General features: G+C 41.5%; 1 protein-coding gene across 7 annotated transcripts in view; it reads right to left on the bottom strand.

The window, feature by feature from the left end:
- The window catches only part of CACNB2 (calcium voltage-gated channel auxiliary subunit beta 2), a 426,320-nt gene that overhangs the window by 366,288 nt on the left and 36,845 nt on the right, over nt 1-23,187 (bottom strand). Inside the window, exon 1 of one of the 7 annotated variants that reach the window (XM_045003344.1) lies at nt 3,956-3,976. The exons of the other annotated variants lie outside the window; for them this stretch is intronic. Within the exon in view, the coding sequence (XP_044859279.1) occupies nt 3,956-3,961 (6 nt within the window). The 5' untranslated portion in view covers nt 3,962-3,976. Of the gene's footprint in view, nt 1-3,955; nt 3,977-23,187 lie in introns of those variants that run through there. 7 annotated transcript variants of the gene reach the window in all.

Raw genomic sequence — 23,187 nt, 5'->3', positions numbered from 1 at the left:
AGAGCAGAGAGTTGCACTCAGGTCTCAGGTCCCAGGCTAATGCCCTAACCACTGGCCACAAAACACTTAAACGTGCTTAACTTGAAGTAAACGGCTTTTATGCACTTGCTTAAAGTTAAGTGTGTGCTTAAGTGCTTTGCTGAATAGTAACTTATATGAGAAGCTTTTATATTAGTTATGAAATAAAAATGTTTTTACTTGTTACACTGGGAAATTGGTTCTTCTAGTTTTCCCATTTTAACAGTTTAACAATTTTCTAGCAGAACATGTTCCCCCACTATAAGCAGTATGCTATCAGGGCTGGCTCCAAGCAGCCAAAAAAAAAACCAAAAAAAACCCCGCGATCGCAATCTGCAGCAATTCAGCGGGAGGTCCTCTGCTCCGAGCAGGAGCGAGGGACCCTCCGCCAAATTGCCATCGAATACCTGGACGTGCTGCCCCTCTCCAGAGTGGCCGCCCCAAGCACCTGCTTGCTAAGCTGGTGCCTGGAGCCAGCCCTGTATGCTATTTCCAAGTGTATCCATGTAACCAGAATCACATGCTCTTAAGGTCTTTAAACTTTCCTGAGGTTCAAACAGTACATAAGAACATAAGAACGGCCGTACCGGGTCAGACCAAAGGTCCATCTAGCCCAGTATCTGTCTACTGACAGTGGCCAATGCCAGGTGCCCCAGAGGGAGTGAACCTAACAGGCAACGATCAAGTACCTATTAGGGTCAGCCCTAAAGTTCCCCATCTCTCTCCTGACTCAGCTTTGCATCTCAGGTCAGCTTCCTTCCCTTCAAAACAAACAACAGTGCTTGTCCTGACAATACAAACTGAAATTATTTTAAATTACATGAAGATTTATAAAAAATAAATAAATGAAAGTAAGCCACGAGTGGGCTTAATACTGTGTGCCACAGATCCTAGCAAACACCCCTTTGCAGCCATCCACTAGGACTGCTGTGAGAGGATCCAAGCCTCTGCTGCTCTGGATCCCCGAGGTGTGTCAAGCTTCTGGAGCCTCAGCAGGCCACAGGACTAGCTCTTCTCTGGGCCTTGCTGGCACATTTCCTGGGCACCGATTCCCAGTCTATTATCCCTTCTCGGTAATGAGGCTTGGACCATAGAAAACAAACACTAAACACATATTCCTGTTTCAGCTCCTCACTATTCCACAGCATTCTTTGGGCTGGGATCCATAATGCTTGGGTTGTCCGGAGTCCTTGGGGCTATCTGAACTCAGGAAAGCAGGCCCTCCTGCCCCATGACACTGCTACATGCTGGGTTACCTCTCACTCCTGGAGTCCCTTATCCAGCTTCTGTGACCTTGCTCTTGTCTACCTCACACTTCTTTTTCCTGTCTGTCTGGCTGTTCCTGTGTGTTTCTTTATTTAACCCCCTCTTGGTCATGTAGAGTTTTTTGTTCTACTCCTGGTAAATTTCCATTGAATCTACCTTCCTCCAGAGGAATCAGCTAAACTGGATTTTCTAAGGATGCAGCTGCATTTTTGCATAGCCTTTGTGAAGTGTAAGTGCTATTGTTATCCTTAAGTGTTTCTCACTGTATCTGTTGGGGTCTATATGCTATAGCACGTCAGCAATGATGGATCCACATACCTATAGGCTATGGTTGCCAGGTGTCCAGTTTTTGACTGGAAAGTCTAGTTTTAAGGGGACCCATACAGTCTCCAGTAAGAAGTATAGACTGGACACCAAAAGTCCAGTTACAATTTTCCAGGGCTGTAACTAGGGTGGGGCGTGAGGGGCAGCTGCCCCAGGCACAGAGCTGGCAGGGCAGTGCAAAAATGGGGTCGTGTAGGGTCGAGCCCAGTGGTACACACACCCCACACACACATAGGATCATGCCCAGCAGCATCTGCCAGAGCCCAGGGCAGAGCAGCACCTGCTGGACTGGAGCAAGGAGCGCAGGGATAGGCAGGCTCACTCTCAGCCGGAGGTGCCTTTGTTTCCGCTTTGCCCTGGCCCCTGAGCAGGGCCAGTTCGGCTGCTGCGTGGGCCTGGAGGAGCCATCACCAGGGTAAGAGAGGGGGCCTGGCCCCTTGCCAGCCGCTGGGCAGGGGAGCTGAGTGACCCAGGCAATTTTGTGCATAGCCGTAGTGCAGGGGTGCTGGAATAGAGAAGGCTAGGCAACCATGGCTCATGACTTCCTCCATCAACCCTGTACCTGATGGATGTGCCTCCTCCTCTTTGCTTGTGTGTCATCTGCTTATGCTTCTATGAGGTTTTGGGTTGAGATCTCACTACTGTTCTGTGAGATCAGGTGAGACATTAGGTCATTCTTAAATAATAATAGGAGATATACCTATCTCCTAGAACTGGAAGGGACCTTGAAAGGGCATCAAGTCCAGCCCCCTTCGTTCACTAGCAGGACCAAATACTGATTTTTGCCCCAGATCCCTAAGTGGCCTCCTCAAGTATTGAACTCACAACCCTGGGATTAGCAGGCCAATGCAATTCAAATTTTAATATGCAATTACTCTACAGGTGGTTAAATCCATTCATTTGCTTCAATTTCTTCACAATTTGCATGACAGCATTTTAAATATTGTTTGCCTAATTCAACGCATCAACAACCTGTACAAGAGAAAATCCCTGAAGTTAATTACACAAATCTCATGCACAATATCCAATTACCAAATTTATACTAGTTACCCTTTGAAATCATCCCCAAAGTCTCAAAGGTATATACCCCAGGCTGGATTTTGAGCAAACACTACTTTAAGAATGAGGTCTAGTTATATTTTTTAACATCCTCCTCCTGATCTTTATTTCACTTCCAGATTTATCAATTGAGAAACCTTTTTTATACATACAAACAAGTTGCATTCACTGCCATTTATCTATCATATGCAATTCATATTATACAATAAATCGGCCAAGACAATAAATATAGCTAATAACGTCTATTTCCCTTTGTAATCAGTATGCAGTAATGTAAAGCCACAGAAGTAGTACCAGCAGAGACATACGTAAAAATGGCACATGAACCTTTTTGTATACTATGTGCCATGCTAGCTCAGTTCACTGAGCTGATTGAGGAGCTGCAGGACCATTAATGTGGATTTTCAGTAAGTTCTGGAGCACTGGTGAAGTTCTGAAAGCTAATGTGCCAATTTTTAAAAAGGGTAAATGGGATGAGCCAGGTAATTCTAGAACTGTTAGCCTGACATCGATCCCAGGTAAAATAATGGAGTGGTTGATACAGGATTCAATTATAAAAAAATTAAAGGAGGGTAATGTAATTAATGCAATTCAACATTGGTTTATGGAAAATAGATCCTGGCAAACTAACTTGACATCCATTTTTGGTGAGATTACAGGTTTGGTTGATAACAGTAATATTGTTGATATAATATATTCTGTTAGGCATTTGAGTGGTACTGCACAACATTTTGATTAAAAAACTAGAATACAAATTTAATATGCCACCCATTAAATGGATTAAAAACTGGCTAACTGACAGATCTGAAAATATACCTGTAAACGGAGAATCATAATTGAGTGGGTGTGTTTCTACTGGGGTCCTGCAGGGATTGGTTCCTGGCCCTATCTATATTTAACATTTTTATCAATGACTTGGAATAAAACATAAAATCATCACTGATAAAGTTTGCAGATGAAACAAAAATCGGGGGAGTGGTAAATAATGAAGAGGACAGATCACTTATACAGAGTGATCTGGATCACTTGGAAAGTGAAGGCAAGCAAACACTATGCATTTTAATACAGATAAATATAAATGTATACATCTAGGAACAAAGAAAGAAGGCCAGGTTTACAGGATGGGCTATTCTATCCTGGGAAGCAGTGATTCTGAAGGAGATTTGGAGGCAATGTTGGATAATCAGTGAATGTGAATTCCCAGTGGACACTGTTGCCAAAAAAGCTAATGTGATTCTGGCATGCATAAACAGGGGACTCTCCAGTAGGAATAGAAAGATTATTTTACCTCCATATTTGGCAATGGTATGACTGTTGCTGGAATATTGTGTCCAGTTCTGGTATCCACAATTCAAGAAGGATGTTGATAAATTGGAGAGGGTTCAGAGAAGAGCCTCTAGAATGACTAAAGAATTAGAAATCATGCCTTAGAGTGATAGACTCAAGGAGCTCAATCTTTTTATCTTAACATAAGAGAAGGTTAAGGGTGACTTGATTACAGTCCATAAGTGCCTGAATGGGGAACACATATTTAATAATAATTCTCTTCATTGTAGCAGAGAAAGGTATAACAATCCAATGGCTAGAAGCTGAAGCTAGACATAAGGCATTCATTTTTAATGGTCAGATCGATTAACTATTGGAACAATTTATCAAAGGTCATGATGGATTCTCCGTTACTGACAATTTTTAAATCAAGACTGGATGTTTTTCTAAAAGAAATGCTCTAAGACAGGGGTAGGCAACCTATGGCATGTGTGCCAAAGGCGGCACGCGAGCTGATTTTCAGTGGCACTCACGCTGCCTGGGTCCTGGCCACCAGTCCGGGGGCCTCTGCATTTTAATTTAATTTTAAATGAAGCTTCTTGAACATTTAAAAAACCTTATTTACTTTACATACAACAATAGTTCAGTTAGATATTATAGACTTATAGAAAGAGACCTTCTAAAAATGTTAAAATGTATTACTGGCATGTGAAACCTTAAGTTAGAGTGAATAAATGAAGATTTGGCACACCACTTCTGAAAGGTTGCTGACCCCTAAGGTAATAATTGGAGATATACCAATCTCCTAGAACTGAAAGGGACCTTGAAAGGTCATTGAGTCCAGCCCCCTGCCTTCACTAGCAGGACCAATTTTTGCCCTAGATCCCTAAGTGGCCCCCTCAAGGATTGAACTCACAACCCTGGGTTTAGCAGGCCAATGCTCAAACCACTGAGCTATGCCACCCCCCTACTCTAAGATGACCTGTGGTTCATAACCTGTGGTCTGCGGACCCCTGGGAGTTTGCAGACTACATCTAAGGAGTCTGCAAAAGGTTGTTGTTACCATAGAACAGTAGTTTTCAGCCAGTGTTCTGGAGACCCCTGGGGGTCCACAGACTACGTCCAAGATTTCCAAAGGGGTCCATACCTCAAAAAATTTTAGGGGTCTGCAAATGAAAAAGGTTGAGAACCACTGCTTTTGGAATTATTTTGGGGAAGTTCTATGGCCTGTGTTATACAAGAGGTCAGACTAGATGATGACAGTCATATCTTCTGGCCTTGGAATCTATTAATCTAGGAATCTATGCATCAGACTAAGAATTGGGAACACAGTTTGAAAATTTGCTCCATGACACTATGCAAAAGATATTAACAACAATCATACATCACAATTAAGACAAAACAGTTAAACTGGAGTTTTTCCAAACCCACATAGCTATGCAACCAAGGCTCTCATAAATAAGCCCATCACAAGCACCTCTGTGTGCTCAGAACTCACTCTTGAAGAAAATGATCCATAAAAGAAACATTTGAAATACTGGACTTACATCAAATCAAGAGGCATGTATTCTTTTAACTGTAAGACCACCGAAAATTTGATGGGGAAAATAAAAAGATTAAACAAGTAGGGATTTGAATATGGATGAACACAGTGATGAGAATTTGATTTTTGGTTTTGGATTCTAGTCCTCAAAAAGATGAATTATTGATGAAATGTATACCCTACAGTTAACGCTTTATTAACTTTCTCTAACATTATCTCTAGCAAAAATGTTGAGATTGCAGTTTTCCCTTTTTTAAGTAACTTATTCTAACGGAATGTTTCTTTGATATGTATATTAGCTCCAGTAGGATTACTGAAAAATATGTCCGGAGAAGGTTAACAGGGACCTACTTTCAAAAGAACTGTGCATAAAATACCAGGCTTTTTTAGAGATGTTGAAAAGGCGAAGGGTCATGAACACACACTGTATCCTGCAAAAGGTGTAGTAAGAGCCAGTCAAGCCCAGCCTTGCTCCTGAAGTATCTGTGGCTTCCTTTGGCTCAGCCCCTCTAAGGGCTTGGCTACACTTGCAGGTGTGCAGCGCTGGGAGTTAAAGCTGTCTTCGTACAGCTGTGTAGGGAAAGCGCTGTAGTGTCGCCACACTGACACCTACCAGCGCTGCAGTGTGGCCACATTTGCAGCATTTGCAGCGGTGTTGGGAGTGGTGCATTATGGGCAGCTATCCCAGCGTTCAAGTGGCTGCAACGTGCTTTTCAAAAGAGGTGGGTGGGGTGGAGTGTGACAGGGAGCGTGGGGGAGAGAGAGTGTGTGGATTTTTGGAGCCGACACTGTGTCAGCTCCCTGCCTTGCAAAGTCCGACCACTTCCCCCACCCCTCATTCACTCTTAAATGCAAATAGCCTTCAGACCAGATAAGCAGCTGCTCCTACGGACTCCCTCCCTGCCATGCTGTTTCTCTCCTCAAGCAAACACTAGCTGTGGACATTCATCCCCCTGCCTGCCTCATTCACTGCAAACAGTAGCTGTGTTTGTTTTTTAGATAAGCAGCTCCGGGAGCCCCGAGTTCACAACAAAACAAAGAGAGTTCTTTAGTTAAAAGCATTATGGGAAAATTCCGGAGGTCAGTTACAGCGTAGCAAGATTACTCACTGTTTACACTGGCACTCCAGTGCTGCAGCACCAGCGCTGCAGTCGTTATTCCCCAGGCAGAGGTGAAGTACAGCCAGCGCAGTAGCCAGGGAGATACAGCGCTGTATGTGCCTTGCAAGTGTGGACGGTGAGTGAGTTGCAGCGCTGTAAAGCCACCACCAGCGCTGCAACTCTCCAGTGTAGCCAAGCCCTTAGAACATGAGCTGTAGTTCAAAGCCACATTCTTACCCTAACCAAATTGCCTACAGACTCTGTAGTCTAGTCATGTAGGCATGAGTCTGGAGAACTGAAATCTAATCCTGGTTCTGTCACAGGTTTCCTGGCCTTGAGCAAGTCACTTTTGGCCTTATTTTCAGAAGAGTTTGGTATTCAAAAGTACCACTGAAGACAGCAGGAGCTGCAGGTCCTCAACACTTTTGAAAAAATCAGGCCTCTTTTCTTTCTAAAACTTGATTTCCTAATCTGTAAACTATGGGTAATGATTTTACCTATCTCATAGAGAGGATGAACCCTAACTAAATGTTTATAACTAGTACTATGTGTGTGCAAATCATTAACAACAACTCTGCAGGCACAGGTGGAATTAGAATTCAGAAATTCCTGGCTCACAGTTAAGAGACACATTAAGTAGACTATGTTTAGGGGACGCATCACATCAGAAAATTTCAAAGACAAGTAGATTTTCAACTGTTCACATATTTCAACATAAACAATCTCCAATTTCTTAACATTTCTCAACCAGTGATATTTTGCAGATGAAATATTACAACATAAAACTGTAAAAAAATTCTGCACTAAGTTTAGTAAAAATATATACATAAATTTTGCCCACCCACGCTGCATATTTCAATACTGCTGCACTGAAATCAAAAGGCACAACTTTCAAACAGCACAGCACTGTAAATGCTCGGCAATATACTTTTCAGTTGCAGCAATGGATTTTTTTTTTAAAAGAGCATGATTCAAAAAGAACAGTGCTCTGTCTGAAGGAGCTCTAACTTGCTGTCTGGTGTTTTCATTGCTATCAGCTTCCAATATAGGTACATATTACCATGGCAACCATTTTCTTGTACATATGCCTCCTCTGAGCTATACAGTCTTTCAAAAGGAACATGCACAAAAAATACAGATTGTTGCCTCTTGGCCTGAGCAACTAGCCAATATTCAGGGCCTCACAGGGTTGTTGCGTTTAGAATAAGAAATTGATTATATGAGTCAGGTACTTCTTTGGTACAAACCTGTTTATTTACAACGAATGTACACAAAGTTTTGTTTCCCTGAATACAGTAGGAACAAACAACAGGAGGCAGTTCCCTTGCTCACAATTTCCAAGACCACCTTTCTAGCTAGTGGTATACCCAAAAGAAACGCTCTCTCTAGGTTTCCTCCTAGGACCACCCTCACACGGCTTCTTCTGCTGTTTGCTTACTTCCTGATTCCTTTCACACACAGAGTGACAGCTGCACCAAATCAACACTCTAGTGGTTCTCAACCTTTGGCCCAATCAGCACACAGCTGCAGCCCATATGACATCCTCAGGGCCAGGTAATACATATATTATGTAGATGTGACCCACAATGGTAAAAAGGTTGAGAACTACTGCTCTAGCCCCTGTATTTGCAACCAGTCTCCAGGGAAATGCTGATACCAGATGGCTAAGCTTCTACTCAGGCCTTCCCATGCTCATCTGTGCCTGTAACTATCACTAAACAAAAGGATATGTAATTGCTCTCTCATTTAATCTGCAGGAAAAGTGGTAGCACACCCATCAATTCCAGCAAGGTCTGTGATTGCCCACAGATCAAAGACACATTTGCAGCAGCCACCAATACCTCCAGCATAATATTGTTGAGAGTTTCATTTTCAGCATGTCCTAAGAAAAATACCTGTTTCAATACAGAAATAAAACTCCCTCCAATGGTGTATGCCTAGTTATCTCCTACCACCTCACACTGTAACCCTTGCAAGATAATATCAAACAAATACAACCCATACTTGATGGGGACCCTCTCCTGAAAGAAAGCTTTCCTGAACCACCTCTCCTGGCCTTCAAACAACCCCCCAATCTCTGCAAGCTCCCCAAAGATGAGGACACAGCAACTCAAAGTGGCACCAGACCCTGCCAGAAGAATAGATGCAAAACCTGCAGACATACTCCACTGCTACAATGATCAACACTATCCATAAACACCTTTCAAGATTCATGGGTCCTACACATGCCTATCGCAACATGTGGTATACCTCATCCAGTGCACAAAATGCCCCAACCACAACTATGTAGGTGAAACCAGACAATCACTACTCTCTCAAATGAACTCAAACAGGAAAATGATAAAAGACAAAAACACTGTATCACCTGTGGATGAACGCTTTTCACAAAATTATCACTCTGTATTTGACCTATCAGCCCTTATCATCGAAAGGAAACCTACACAAACTTTAAAAGGACAAGACCGAAACCTTAAATTCATAACTTTGCTAGACACTAAAAATCATGGTCTTAATAAAGACAATGCATTTATGGCTTATTGGAACTCATTAATCCCCCTTTTTGTCCTATGACTTCAGGGTGTCAAAGGACCACTTCACATTGATTGGTCCCTCAGAATATGTGTTAACTACTTATGCTAAACTTATTTTGTAATGCACTTTATAAATATTATTAATATTTAATAACTACAATGGTTGTTCAAATGAAAGGACAAGTTACACAGTGGAACCACAGTTACTCTTCAAATGATGATAGAAAGAATGTAAGTCTAGAAGTTTACATTTTAATACCTAAACATGTTCATGCATATATTTCATTCTACAAAAATATGTCCTTAGAGAGAAGGAAGAATTAAAAATAACTAGGACATGTTTTTCCTTTAATTGACAAAAAATTGTACATGAAAAGCTAACATGAAAAGTAGATAGCAAAGTATCTTTTCACTGTTGTCATCAGTGCATTCATTTTGAACATTTTAATTGTAAGGTGATAAAGTATTATATATTATTTTACTACTAGGGGAAGATTTTAACACATAAAGGTTCCTTTTGTTTTTTTGGTTTTTCACTCTTTACTAATTTCCCCTTGATCTTTTGATCTCACCTTTCTTTTCTCATTCATAACATATTAACAAATTCCCCACCCCAATTTCCAAGTGTTACAGTGGCATTTAATTATGTAGTCATTCACCTATATGGAGCAAAGCTAACTTTCCCAAACCCATTTCCTATCAATGAGGACGTATTTGCCCTTCAAATATAGTGATTGATGGAAATTTAGTTTTAAAAATCAGATCATAAATTATTTCTTTGACTTTTCTTTCACCTTTTCAAAGGTCAGACAGAATTCCACACCTTTACAAGTAAAACTCAGCTATAGATGGAGAGTGTTTTAACTTGAGGAAGTGCCAGTTAAAACTAAATATAACCTGACTAACCTGTAATATCAGTTCAAGAAAATCTGGATACTGGATAGAACTGTCTTGGGGTTTTAAGGACAAAGATTAATTTCTCTGCAAACCTGTTCTGCCATTTTGGGGTTCGGTTCTGTGTGGTACAACTGTAAGTGAATAGTGTACAAGTGAAGGATGGCATGTGTGCGCATGAAAAGAACTAGCAAAACAGTGGAAAGTGGCTTGCTGTTAAAGGCCCAGTCTGTACTAGAAAACATTATAGTTACATTTCTGCACTGGTAGCAGTGGAAAAGATGCAACATAGACATGGCTCAGGCATTTTTATCACAGGGTCATTTAACATTAGTAAGTTTCCTAGCCAAAATTCACCATTGGTGCAGCTCTACTGGTGGTAGCAACAGTGGAAGTTTTAATCTAGACAGGGCTCAAACATTTTTATTAAAATTATCTAAGCCTAATGTTAAATGACACTGGGGTAAAAATATCTGTGTCGTGTCCACACTACAACTTCCATCACTGCTGCAACTGGTGAAGCTGCACTGGTGATGAATTACAGCTCTGAAGTTTGCTCATAGACTGCCAAACAGGCCAAAAGACAGAAAGAAAGAAAGAAAGTCACACTGGTGACTTGTAAACAATATTAATTAAGAATAAACATTGCTTGTTGATGAGAGAGAATGAAGGCAATGTTGATTGTTCAGACTTTTCCTCAAGGCAATGTTAATAGACAATCCTGTTTAATTTCACAGACCCCTGCTTGGTAAAGGAGCAAATTATCTGTTGTAAGGTATTCCAGAAATAGTAAGTCAGAAGTCTGACTTACCAGTAGGTTAAAAATTATTTAAATTAATAATTAAGTGAAGATGTTTCCTGGTATAGTTATTTGTACAACTATATTTTAAAACAAGTGCTTATGCAAAGAGTGAGTGCACAAACTGAAAGTAAATAAAAGAGACATGTGAGTTCCCTGCTATATAAATTAAACGATGTAGTCCAACAAACAGAGAACAAAAAGAGGGCATCCTGTAATTCTACTTAATTTTGAAGTTTAAAATTTCTGTTTCATTATGCTATATTTCCTTCCTCTCATTTCAGTCATGTATATTACATTGTTTTAAAATATATTAGTGAAAGCACAGTATTTCAATAAATAAGTTTGTTGAACGTATGCTTAAGTAAAGACAGTACAGGCAACTGGCACTCTTAAAATTAATAGAAGGAATAAAATATAATTTAAAAGCATTTATTCAACTAAAGAAAGATTTATATGTTGTCATTTTTTATTCAAGAAAAATACTCTCAATAGCTGTGTGAATGAAATGTTTATTACAGAAGCTTCCTTCCACCAACAAATTAAAAATATAGTGAATAGATACCGGTTAGTGGGACCATACAATGATGTCACCAGGGGATAATATCAGGAAGAGTATTGCACACAGGCACCCCTGCCTTCGCAAAGATGTCAAGAACATGCATGTCTATAACAAAAAGAATTACAGTATTGGCCTAACTTAATCTCATTTTGGTTTTACTGTTCTCTCTGTAAATATAAACTGAAGATATTCTGAAGTCAACATATGGTTTAAAAAATATAAATAAATTCTGCTGTTTAATAAATAAACTCAGATATTTTAGCCAGCCATTACTCTAGTGTCATTGAGCCCATCAACTTGAAGAACAATTGTTATTTCTCTTGGACACATTTTATGGAGTCTCTTTTAACATGGTTCCACCTAGAAACACTGGTGACTTGTAAACAATATTAATTAAGAATAAACATTGCTTGTTGATGAGAGAGAATGAAGGCAATGTTGATTGTTCAGACTTTTCCTCAAGGCAATGTTAATAGACAATCCTGTTTAATTTCACAGACCCCTGCTTGGTAAAGGAGCAAATTATCTGTTGTAAGGTATTCCAGAAATAGTTGTCAGAACAGGGTCTACTAGATTAACAAATTGCACCCAAACTATAGATATGTCCAATTCCAGATAAACTATGCCATGTTAACTAGGAACCAGCTGAGATGACATAATGATACATAATATTGATTTTTTATTTGTGAAAGAAGGGTTAGATGTGACAGGCTTTTATGGTACAAAAGAGTGGGGCAGAACTCACTAGGTGCTCATCTCCTTTTCCTCCCATCCCGGACAACGGCTTGTCCCAGTTGCAATCCCTGCATTTAGGAAATTACAGAAACTATTCCGCAAGAGCATGCTATGTCACAAAGTAGGGAAGAATGGGTGTCGAGGAAGCAAGGCCATGACATAACACCCACCCTGCCCAGGCTCAGAGTAAGCTGTTGCACCATCCAAAGCATACACAGACTCCTATGGGCACAGTGCTTCTCTGAGAAAGTATTCAAGAATGTGGGAATTAAAGAAAATATGCAACACAGAGCATATGGAGCCAAACTGTGATCATCTTAAATGCCAGGTCCCACTGAAGTCAGGGGACCACAACTTGGCACAGAGCAGGTAGCTAATAAATACATACATATTAATAATAATTACACCTGTAATTAAGGATAGTCTGTATCCAATCACTTCAGAGTCATAGAATCATAGAATCTCAGGGTTGGAAGGGACCTCAGGAGGTCATCTAGTCCAACCCCCTGCTCAAAGCAGGACCAAACCCAACTAAATCATCCCAGCCAGGGCTTTGTCAAGCCTGACCTTAAAAACCTCTAAGGAAGGAGATTCCACTACCTCCCTAGGTAACCCATTCCAGTTCTTCACCACCCTACTAGTGAAAAAGTTTTTCCTAATATCCAACCCAAACCTCCCCCTCTGCAACTTGAGACCATTACTCCTTGTTCTGTCATCTTCTACCACTGAGAACAGTCTAGATCCATCCTCTTTGGAACCCCCTTTCAGGTAGTTGAAAGCAGCTATCAAATCCCCCCTCATTCTTCTCTTCTGCAGACTAAACAATCCTAGTTCCCTCAGCCTCTCCTCATAAGTCATGTGCTCCAGACCCCTAATCATTTTTGTTGCCCTCCGCTGGACTCTCTCCAATTTATCCACATCCTTCTTGTAGTGTGGGGCCCAAAACTGGACACAGTACTCCAAATGAGGCCTCACCAGTGATAAGTAGAGGGGAATGATCACATCCCTTGATCTGCTGGAAATGCCCCTACTTATACAACCCAAAATGCCATTAGCCTTCTTGGCAACAAGGGCACACTGTTGACTCATATTCAGCTTTTCTTTCACCGTAACCCCTAGGTCCTTTTCTGCAGAACTGCTGCCCAGCCATTCGGTCCCTAGTCTGTAGCAGTGCATGGGATTCTTCCGTCCTAAGTGCAGGACTCTGCACTTGTCCTTGTTGAACCTCATCATATTTCTTTTGGCCCAATCCTCTAATTTGTCTAGGTCCCTCTTTATCCTATCCCTACCCTCCAGCGTATCAACCACTCCTCCCAGTTTAGTGTCATCTGCAAACTTGCTAAGAGTGCAGTCCACACCATCCTCCAGTCCAATATGTGATAGCATCATTCACATTATGCAACATGTTTCTGAACAAGCTAGCTAGAATAAAAGCTATGCCTTCGATGTAAAGTAATCACAATTTGCTGGTCTCTGAGGCACAAACCCTCCCTATGTTGCTTGTACAGCTCTGCTCCTTCCCCAAAATGGACCAGTGGTAAATGCCACCACTTTTCCGAAAGGTGATAACGGAGAGAGCTCAAATGAAGGACAGTATCACCATCATTAATTGTTATTGTTTATTTATAAGACAATTGCTATGTGCCTGTGATCACCTTATTCATATACAAGGCCTTTTTTATTTCAATGGCACTAGAAATTTAAGTAATCACACAGTTGGGTACTAATAATTTTATAATAATGTGTTTTGAAGTTCTCACATTCTGGATTTCTTCCCTTTAATCTAACAACCTTGTTCAGAGAAAATGTTATTTAATATGAATTCTAGTCTCATACATTGAGAACCACAATATTTCCCTATGTAATATTTGAAACAGGAAATTTTATGTTAATTATGAGATAGCAGTAGGCAAATGTTCACTTTTTTTTAAATATGCTCACTGATTTTCTGTACCTGTCCTTACATTCAAAAGTGGAATGTTTTTATTCCTACTACACTTTCAATTGCAAATTAAATACACAAACCACTTTGAGTTGTACATTAAATACACAAACCTAGATAATACAAAAAGGATAACATTATACAGAACAATCTTCAACAGAGCAGTTTCAAATTCATTAACAATAATGGCTTTAAATTTATTTACAACTTATTAGTAGAGCACAATCAAATTTGCTGATCTGAAATATTAATTGAACAAAGCATAGATACCAATGTAAAAAACAAAACAACATGTGGTACAAATGGTACAATATTGTGTATATATATGTACTCCACAGCTGGCATGAGGTTTCCTGGAAAATAACACTCCAATTGACATCTCCACATTAGGTATATATATGTGTATATACATATTTATATACACACACGGGCTCTAAATGAACCTCATAATCCACTACATAAAAGCCTGAATGGGATCAAAGGAAAAATAATGCTAAGATTTTCACCAACACATTACTGAGATTGGAAACAACAGGTTAAATAAATGTTCAGAAAGGTGCCTCAGTGCTGTAAGTGTAACACTGGCAATTGCATGGCAGACTGGGCATGAAATGGCCCTGGCACATACTCTAATATTTCCAATGAGTGATGCTTAAGAGCAAACACTCCTGCATTCGAGCAAGAGTGTACTTGCCTGGGATACTTGGAGGAGATCCAGTGGACCCATATGGCCAATTGCAATGTACTTTCCTCCTTTCAAATATAGTATCTGTAACCAAAAATGGCTAGACTTCATGCAGGGGTGAAACAGGGCTGGCTTGTGGGAGATCAGCAAACTGGTACATATTTTCTGGAATCTGCCATCATGGGATCCAGAATCTAAGCTTTTGTTTAAAAAAATATGAGAATATTAACAGTGTTAGACCAGTGTACTGGTGTCGTTTCCTATGCCACATTAACACAGCCCCAGAAAACCATTAAAAATTCATTAAACTAGGCCTGAATTCAATGTTAAAGATATTGATAATTTTAAAGGGAAAACGAAGAATCTCAGACTCACATCTTTGCAGAAGGAACTAAATAAACAATTGTATTTATAATGTATTTGTGTGTAAACTTCAAATTTGAACTTGTATTTTGCTAGGGACTTACAATCTTAACCATTTAAGTACAACTTTTTAAATGTGTTCTTTTTGAAAAATTCAACCTATAGTGTTTAAGGAAATGTTTTCTATTAGGCTATCTTAACAAAAAATATAAAAACACTGCTGCTAAATAGACACTTGGAAAAAAAAGGCTGATTACATTACTTTTTCTCAGAAAAAAACTATTTCTGCAAGGCTGATGGCTTTGGCACTAGCTGCAATTAAATATATGTAGCTTATTTCATTCCTGATTTTAACAGAGTCTGTAAGTTTGAATTTTAATGAATCTTATGGTACCTTTTGTTATGTCCTAGGGGCAGCCGGTGTAGGAAGCAATCACTTGAGGCCAGAGAGCAGACAGTTAACCAAAACCTCCATTTTATTTACAGAAAAAGAGAGCTCACTCAGCCGGTTGAAACCGGCTGAGCTATCCCTTAATAGTCTAACTCAGTTGCCATAGTAACAAAATCCATGACAACCAAATACACAACATATTCCTCCCCCCCTAATAAGAACATCCCCTAAATAAAACACACACTAAACTAGAGAAGGAGGGTAGACTGCCTCCATTCCCGGCTAAACCCTGGGGATTATTTTGCCCCATAACCTTGGGTTCGCCCTAACTAAAGACCCAGCCGATGAGGAGGCCTTCTGTCTCTAGGTGGATTACGGCAAACTTCTGGTGTTGTTGCACCCGAAAGTACTAGGGGCTCAGGGTCCGCAGCATGAATATGTGAGGAGGTGGTATCAGCTCGTGCTGGGCAAAGGGGTATCTCAGCTGCCGGCAGTAATGGAGGAGAACAGTCAGGAACAGGTGACTCATGATTCGGTGTCTCACCAGGAGGGGTGAAGTCAGACCCCTCAACTGCAGATGGGTCCTGAAGACTGGCATGACCTGGCAACAGCTGATCTACATGTCGCCGCCAGGTAAGATTCTCTGCAGTCCGGACTGTATAGGAAACAGGTCCTGTTTGAGTGATGACTATGGCCGGGACCCATTTAGCTCTGGAAGTATAATTCCGAGCCAAAACTGGCTGCCCTGGGCTAAAGGTTCGGTCTTTTGCTCTGGGTGCCCGTCTGATTACTTGATATTGCTGCTGATGTTGCACAGTTTGTCTGGGTTCAGAAGGTTTCAGCAGATCAAAGCAAGTGCGCAGCTGTCGTCCCATCATTAGAAACGCTGGGGAAGCCTGGGTCGTAGCATGAGGTGTGTTTCTATAGGAAAGTAAGAAGGTATCCAGACGCTTTTGAATGGAGTGTTGTCCCTTTGCTGATTTCAAAGCGTTTTTCATTGTCTGCACAAATCTTTCAGCTAATCCGTTGGTGGACGGATGATATGGTGCTGACGTGATGTGGTGTATCCCATTTGCCTTCATAAAATTTTGAAACTCCTGAGAGACGAACTGCGGTCCGTTGTCGCTCACAAGTTGTTCTGGCAGACCAAAACGACTAAAGAGTCCTCGTAGTTTTTGGATAGTACTCTCTGCAGTAGTGGACTGCATTATAGAGACTTCTGGCCATTTAGAATGGGCATCTACTGCCACCAAGAACATGCTTCCTTCAAGGGGGCCAGCAAAGTCAACGTGAATACGTTGCCACGGGTTTTCAGGCCAGTCCCATGGGTGTAGGGGTGCCCACTGGGGTGCATTTCTTACACTCTGACATGACATACAAGCTTTTGCCTTCTCTTCAATAGCACTGTCCAATCTAGGCCACCAAAAATAGCTTCGTGCAATTTCCTTCATGCGCACTATTCCACAGTGACTGGAATGTAGCTGTTCTAACATCTGTGATCTCAGGGGTGGTGGAATAATGACACGCCTCCCCCACAACAAACAACCAGATTGGACCGATAACTCCGTCCACCTGGACATGTAGGGAACAAGGTCGGGTGAGACCGGAGAGGTTTGTCGAGATTTTCCATGCATCACCAGGTCCATAACTTGGGATAATACTGGGTCAACGCGGGTTGCCTTCTTTATCTGAGTAGCAGTGATGGGTGTATTCTCTACCTGTTCAAAGTAGAAGATTTCCTTTTGGGCACTATCTTGATGTTTGACCGGTAAAGGCAACCTTGAGAGGCCATCTGCATTGTCGTGCAGAGTGGATTTCCGATATTTGATTTCATATGTGTGTGCAGAAAGTATCAATGCCCAACGTTGCATACGACTAGCAGCTAATGGGGGAATGCCTGTGTAGGGTCCAAAAATTGATGTCAGAGGTCGATGGTCTGTAAGAAGAGTAAACTTTCGCCCAAACAAGTACTGATGAAACTTCCTAATTCCAAAAACAATTCCTAATGCCTCACGTTCGATTTGGGCGTAGTTAGTTTCTGCTTTGCTTAGAGTGCGTGAAGCAAAAGCAATAGGTCTTTCTTCTCCCGAAGGCATAATGTGTGACTCGACCGCTCCCACTCCATAAGGGGAAGCATCGCAGGCCAATTGCAGGGGTAAGGATGGATCAAAGTGCGTTAGAACTTCAGAATTTAACAATGCATCCTTAGCTTTGTTAAATGCAACATCACAGGCTTCAGTCCACTTCCAGGCCTTGTTCTGCCCAAGGAGCTCATGAAGTGGTTTTAGCAGTGTGGCTAACTGTGAGATGAACTTTCCATAATAGTTCAGTAGTCCTAGAAATGAGCGTAGCTGGCTTACATTTCGAGGTGGGGGAGCCTCCACAATAGCTTTAACTTTTGCAGGGGCCTTATGAAGACCTGCAGAATCGATGATGTGTCCCAAATATTCAACAGAGGGCTTGAAGAATTCACACTTGTCTTTGCAAACTCGTAGGCCATACTCTTCCAGTCTTTGTAGGGTAGCCTCTAAATTCTTTAAGTGATCCTCTTCATTTCTTCCAGTGACCAGGATATCATCCAGATAGCACTGAACTCCTGACAAGCCACACAAGATCTGGTCCATAGCCCTCTGGAACAGGGCGGGAGCCAATGTGATTCCAAAGGGTAGGCGACAGTATCGATAAAGCCCCTTATGAGTCACAATAGTCAACAGCTCTTGGGACTTTTCATCGACGTGCATCTGTAAATATGCTTGACTCAGATCAATCTTACTGAACTTTTGTCCCCCAGCCAGGCCTGCGAAGAGGTCATCGATGCGGGGAAGCGGGTATTGCTCTGCACACAACACTGGGTTGACAGTGACTTTAAAATCACCGCAAATCCGGAGAGAGCCATCTTTCTTCACTATTGGAACGATAGGAGTGGCCCATGAGCTATGGGTAACTGGTATTAGGACTCCATTGGTGACCAGGCGCTCCAGGTCTGCTTCAACTTTTGGCCTGATGGCATATGGCACAGTTCGGGCTTTCAGATATTTTGGTGGACTGCCAGGTTTAATGTTCAATGTCACAGTGATTCCCTTCATACTTCCCAAATCATCTCCAAAAACAGCAGCATGTTTCCTTAGTATAGGGGTTAGACTGGTTTCTTCTTTAGTCATCCGGTGCACTTCTGCCCAGTTCAGCTGAATCTTCCCAAGGTCTTTACCCATTAAGGCTGGGTAGTCACCTCTCACCACAAACAGTGGCAATTTAGCCGCCTGTCCATTGAGCTCCACCTTAACATCAATAGTGCCCAACATGGGCACAGCTTCACCTGTATACGTCTTCAGAACAGTTTTTGTTGCCTTAAGCGGAAGATGCTGTAGCTTTTCCTTATACACAGTCTCAGGAACCAGCGAGACAGCTGCACCGGTGTCTAGTTCCATGCGTATAGGTTTGCCCTCCAATAAGGGGGTTACCCAGTATTCATGTGAGCCCGCTGCCAAAGACAAAACATGCAGTGGCACTTCCTCTTCTGAGGAGGTGTCACCTTGATCATCCTGGGTCTGCTCTAGGGTATGCAAGGTTCCTCTTTTTGTCGGCCAGACCACAGGCCTCTTTTTCTTTTGTTTATAGGCATACTCAATGTGTCCCTTTTTGCCACAGTGTCGACACACCAGGTCCTTACACCAGCATTCTGATGCCTGGTGACCCAGCTTACCACAGCGGTAACATTCTTGACTCTGCACCGTTTTGTGGGTCAGTTCTTGTGACACTTTTTGCACCCTATGGGATGCACCGATGTATTGTGCCTCCCTTGTAGCCAGTTCCATGGAGACAGCAATATCAACAGCCTTCTGTAATGTAAGCTGAGCCTCTGTCAGTAGGCGCTTCCGTATAGCTTCACTGCAGAGGCCACACACTAACCTGTCACGCAGGGCATCATTTAACATCTCTTTAAATTCACAGTGTTCTGCTAGCTTTTTTAAAATGGCTACAAATTGTACAACTGTTTCATCTTCCTTTTGGTCTCTTTTGTGGAACCTATATCTTTCAACAATTACCAGTGGTTTTGGGGAGAAATGAGACCCCAGGATTTCCACAATGTCACTGTAAGATTTAGTCTCAGGCTTAACAGGGTGTAGTAAGCTGCGTAGCAGAGAGTAGGTTTTAGCCCCTACAACAGTTAAGAATATTGGCACCTTCTTCGCTTCTGTAATGTCATTTGCAATACCAAAAAGCTCAAAACGCTCAGTATACACATGCCACTGCTCTGTATTCTCGTCAAAAGGCTCCAGGGGCCTGGTCAGAGTAGCCATGATTTTTAGTTTCACTTTCACAGTCAGTGCAAACAAGCAGCTTTTTTTCTTTGTTTGGTCTTTACCTTGACTTCTACTTCCTTCTGTTACTGGAGCAGCACCAGGATCCCATCCTCGTCGCCAGTGTTATGTCCTAGGGGCAGCCGGTGTAGGAAGCAATCACTTGAGGCCAGAGAGCAGACAGCTAACCAAAACCTCCATTTTATTTACAGAAAAAGAGAGCTCACTCAGCCGGTTGAAACCGGCTGAGCTATCCCTTAATAGTCTAACTCAGTTGCCATAGTAACAAAACCCATGACAACCAAATACACAACATCTTTCACTGATCTGACAATAAATAGTAGAAGTAAGGAAACCCTTGCAAACGAGAGAAGACAGATCCTGCAGTGACTGGGGAATAAAATAAACAAGGGAGTAAAATGTCAGTGCTACTTCCCACTTTGAACGATGATGGTTACATCAGGTATATAACAACAGAAACTCCCATTAATGTGCAGGAATAATTATTCTCTCCCTCACACATACCAAATAGATACTGAACACCAGAATGTGGGTTACCAGATCAGACATAAGAAGGTCCACCCAGAGCCAGCCTCCTCTGCACCGCACTTCTGTTTCTCCTTACACATGATGCAAACTTAATCTGTATATGAAGTTTCAGAGTAGCAGCCGTGTTAGTCTGTATCAGCAAAAAGAATAGGAGTACTTGTGGCACCTTAGAGACTAACAAATTTATTTGAGCATAAGCTTTCGTGGGCTACAGCCCACTTCATCGGATGTATGGAATGGAACATACAGTAAGAAGATATTTATACATACAGAGAACAGGAAAAGGTGGAAGTACCCATACCAACTGTAAGAGGCTAATTAATTAAGAGAAGCGATTATCAGCAGGGGAGAAAAACTTTTGAAGTGATAATGAAGATGGCCCATTTTGGACAGTTGACACGAAGGTGTGAGGATACTTTAAAATAGGGAAATAGATTCAATTAGTTTAATCACCAATACCATTAACTTAGGTTTGAACAGAGACTGGGAATGGCTCAGTCATTACACTAATTGAATCTATTTCCCCATGTTAAAGTATCCTCACACCTTCATGTCAACTGTCCGAAATGGGTCATCTTGATTATCACTTTAAACATTTTTCTCCCCTGCTGATAATAGCTTCTATTAATTAACCGTTTACAGTTGGTATGAGTACTACCACCTTTTCATGTTCTCTGTATGTATAAATATCATCTATCTTTATGTTCCATTCTACGCATCCAATGAAGTGAGCTGTAGCCCATGAAAGCTTATGCTCAAATAAATGTGTTAGTCTCCAAGGTGCCACAAGTACTCCTGTTCTTTTTGCAGTATATGAAGTGTTGCAGAGGGTTTTTGCACATCATGCAGATATTTGGGTAGGACACCTAAATTGTCTCTCCACATCAACTGTGATGCACAAAGCCCCACTGCTCCCATTTTAGACCATGGAGGGTGATTAAGGATTAGTTTCTTATTATGTATTAAACAAAGCTGCAAAGAAAGTTCATCACTTCTATTAATTAGGACAATGGTTTAAAAGAATCCACACCTATCCCAATCCCTGACCAGCCAGAGCGGCTCCCCTCTTCCATTGCAGGGCACCAGCAGGGTTGCCAAGTGGCATACATCTCACATAACACATGCATTCAGCAGGCTTGTCACACAGTCCATAGCCCAGCAGAGATGTGACACCTCTATCTGGGCTGCAGAAATACCTGAAATTGTTAATGCTGTCAGCCACGAGGGTCTGCTGTGATGCCTGTTGAGTAAGGCATCCAGACAGCCCCTTCTACTTTCCCTCTCCCTGAGCTCTCTGCTGGATCCAAAGGATCAAGGACCAGATGGAAGAAGCACCTAATGGTAGCAAAGGCACAGGCAGCAGAGACAGAAGGTGAGGGGGTGCAACATTTTCCCAAAGCTATCCCAATTTCCCCCTCAGCCTCCAACTTCCACTCCACTTTATCCCACAGGTGCCCTCCCACACATGCTAGTAGACTACATACCCCTTGTACCATCCACCCATCTTACATAGCAACCCCCAAAACTCTCCAGTATGCACCCATATATACAGCCCCTCCCTCCTCCTCACAGCTACTAAGTTTTGAAGTTAATTTCCAGAATTAGTGCAGAAAAATATAGGGGCAGGAGGGGTTGGAAGAAGCATGGAGTGTGGAAAGCTGGGGATGAATGTAAAAATTAAGAGTCAAACTTTAATGTATTTTCTTGATTTAAATTAGGTGATTGAACCTTGTCCCATTGCTCCTAATACCTGACCTGGCTATTGTGGTGGCAATTCTTGTCTGTGTTTTACAAGGCAATTATCCTGTTTGATGTAGGCTATATTTTCTTTGCCTTGTTTTTCTTTTTACCTCTTATTCATCTCTTTCTTTTCTCCCCATCTCCTGCCAGGCTTCTTTTTTTTTTTTTAATTTTGTGACTCTTTCTTTCATGTACCTCTCTCCAAATGCTCTCTGCTGAAGAAATGTAATAATATGGATAGCGCTTTTAGCACCTAATTCTAGTATCTAAAGACATTTACTAGCATTATAGGTGACAACTTAAAAAGTTTAGCAGAAGGGTGACAAAGGTCCCTGTCTGGACCAGTTACTCACCACTTAGCCACCCAGCTGTCTCCTGTTCTTAAGATGAGATAGTCTAGGAAAGGCATACAAATTCTGTATGAAATCACTATTGGAGAGTGATATTTTACTTAATGGATAAATATGTGTTTGGTAAGAAAAGACGCATGTGGCTAATGTTGAAGGAAAGCATGTGTGTAAATGATACAGTGGGGGGTGCTGTCAAACATAGCATAACTCTCTGAAGATAGGGCTTTTTAGCATTGCAAAAGTCAGTGAAAACAGCATGGATCCACAGATGCATGTTAAATTAAAACTGCTTAGAGGAAAATGTTAATATCTGTTGCTTGCTTGTGTGACCCAGTTTTCTCTGTCTCAGTTTGTCTGTTTCCTTAAGGACATATGCACCCCTGGCTCCACTATGTACCTGGCAAGTTTCCTGAGATGCATACCAAATACTACAGTAGGAAGGAGAGAATGCCAACTTTATTTTATTTGAATGAAATAGCAGCTTAGTAACATTTAATTCAAATTATGTGACAGTCCCTGCTATTGTACAATGTGGATGATATTGACCCTTGTGCAGAGGGCCCCCAGAAAATAGTACGTGCTATTTAAACCCTTCATTTAGAGTGCACAAATAGAGAAGTTCAGAGTGGGATGATGTTCCCACTTGTTGACCTTTTTAGGTCTTAAGATACCATTACATTGAAATGATTGTCATTGACCAGCAATAAAGATGGAATCCTACAATCCCATTTTAGTTCACTTTTACAGTATAAACACACTTCAGCCCATA

The sequence above is a fragment of the Mauremys mutica genome, chromosome 2, assembly GCF_020497125.1.
Source record: "Mauremys mutica isolate MM-2020 ecotype Southern chromosome 2, ASM2049712v1, whole genome shotgun sequence".
Classification (NCBI taxonomy): Eukaryota; Metazoa; Chordata; order Testudines; family Geoemydidae; genus Mauremys; species Mauremys mutica.
The sequence above is the reverse complement of the archived record's forward strand: the minus strand, read 5'-3'. Positions and strand labels throughout refer to the sequence as shown.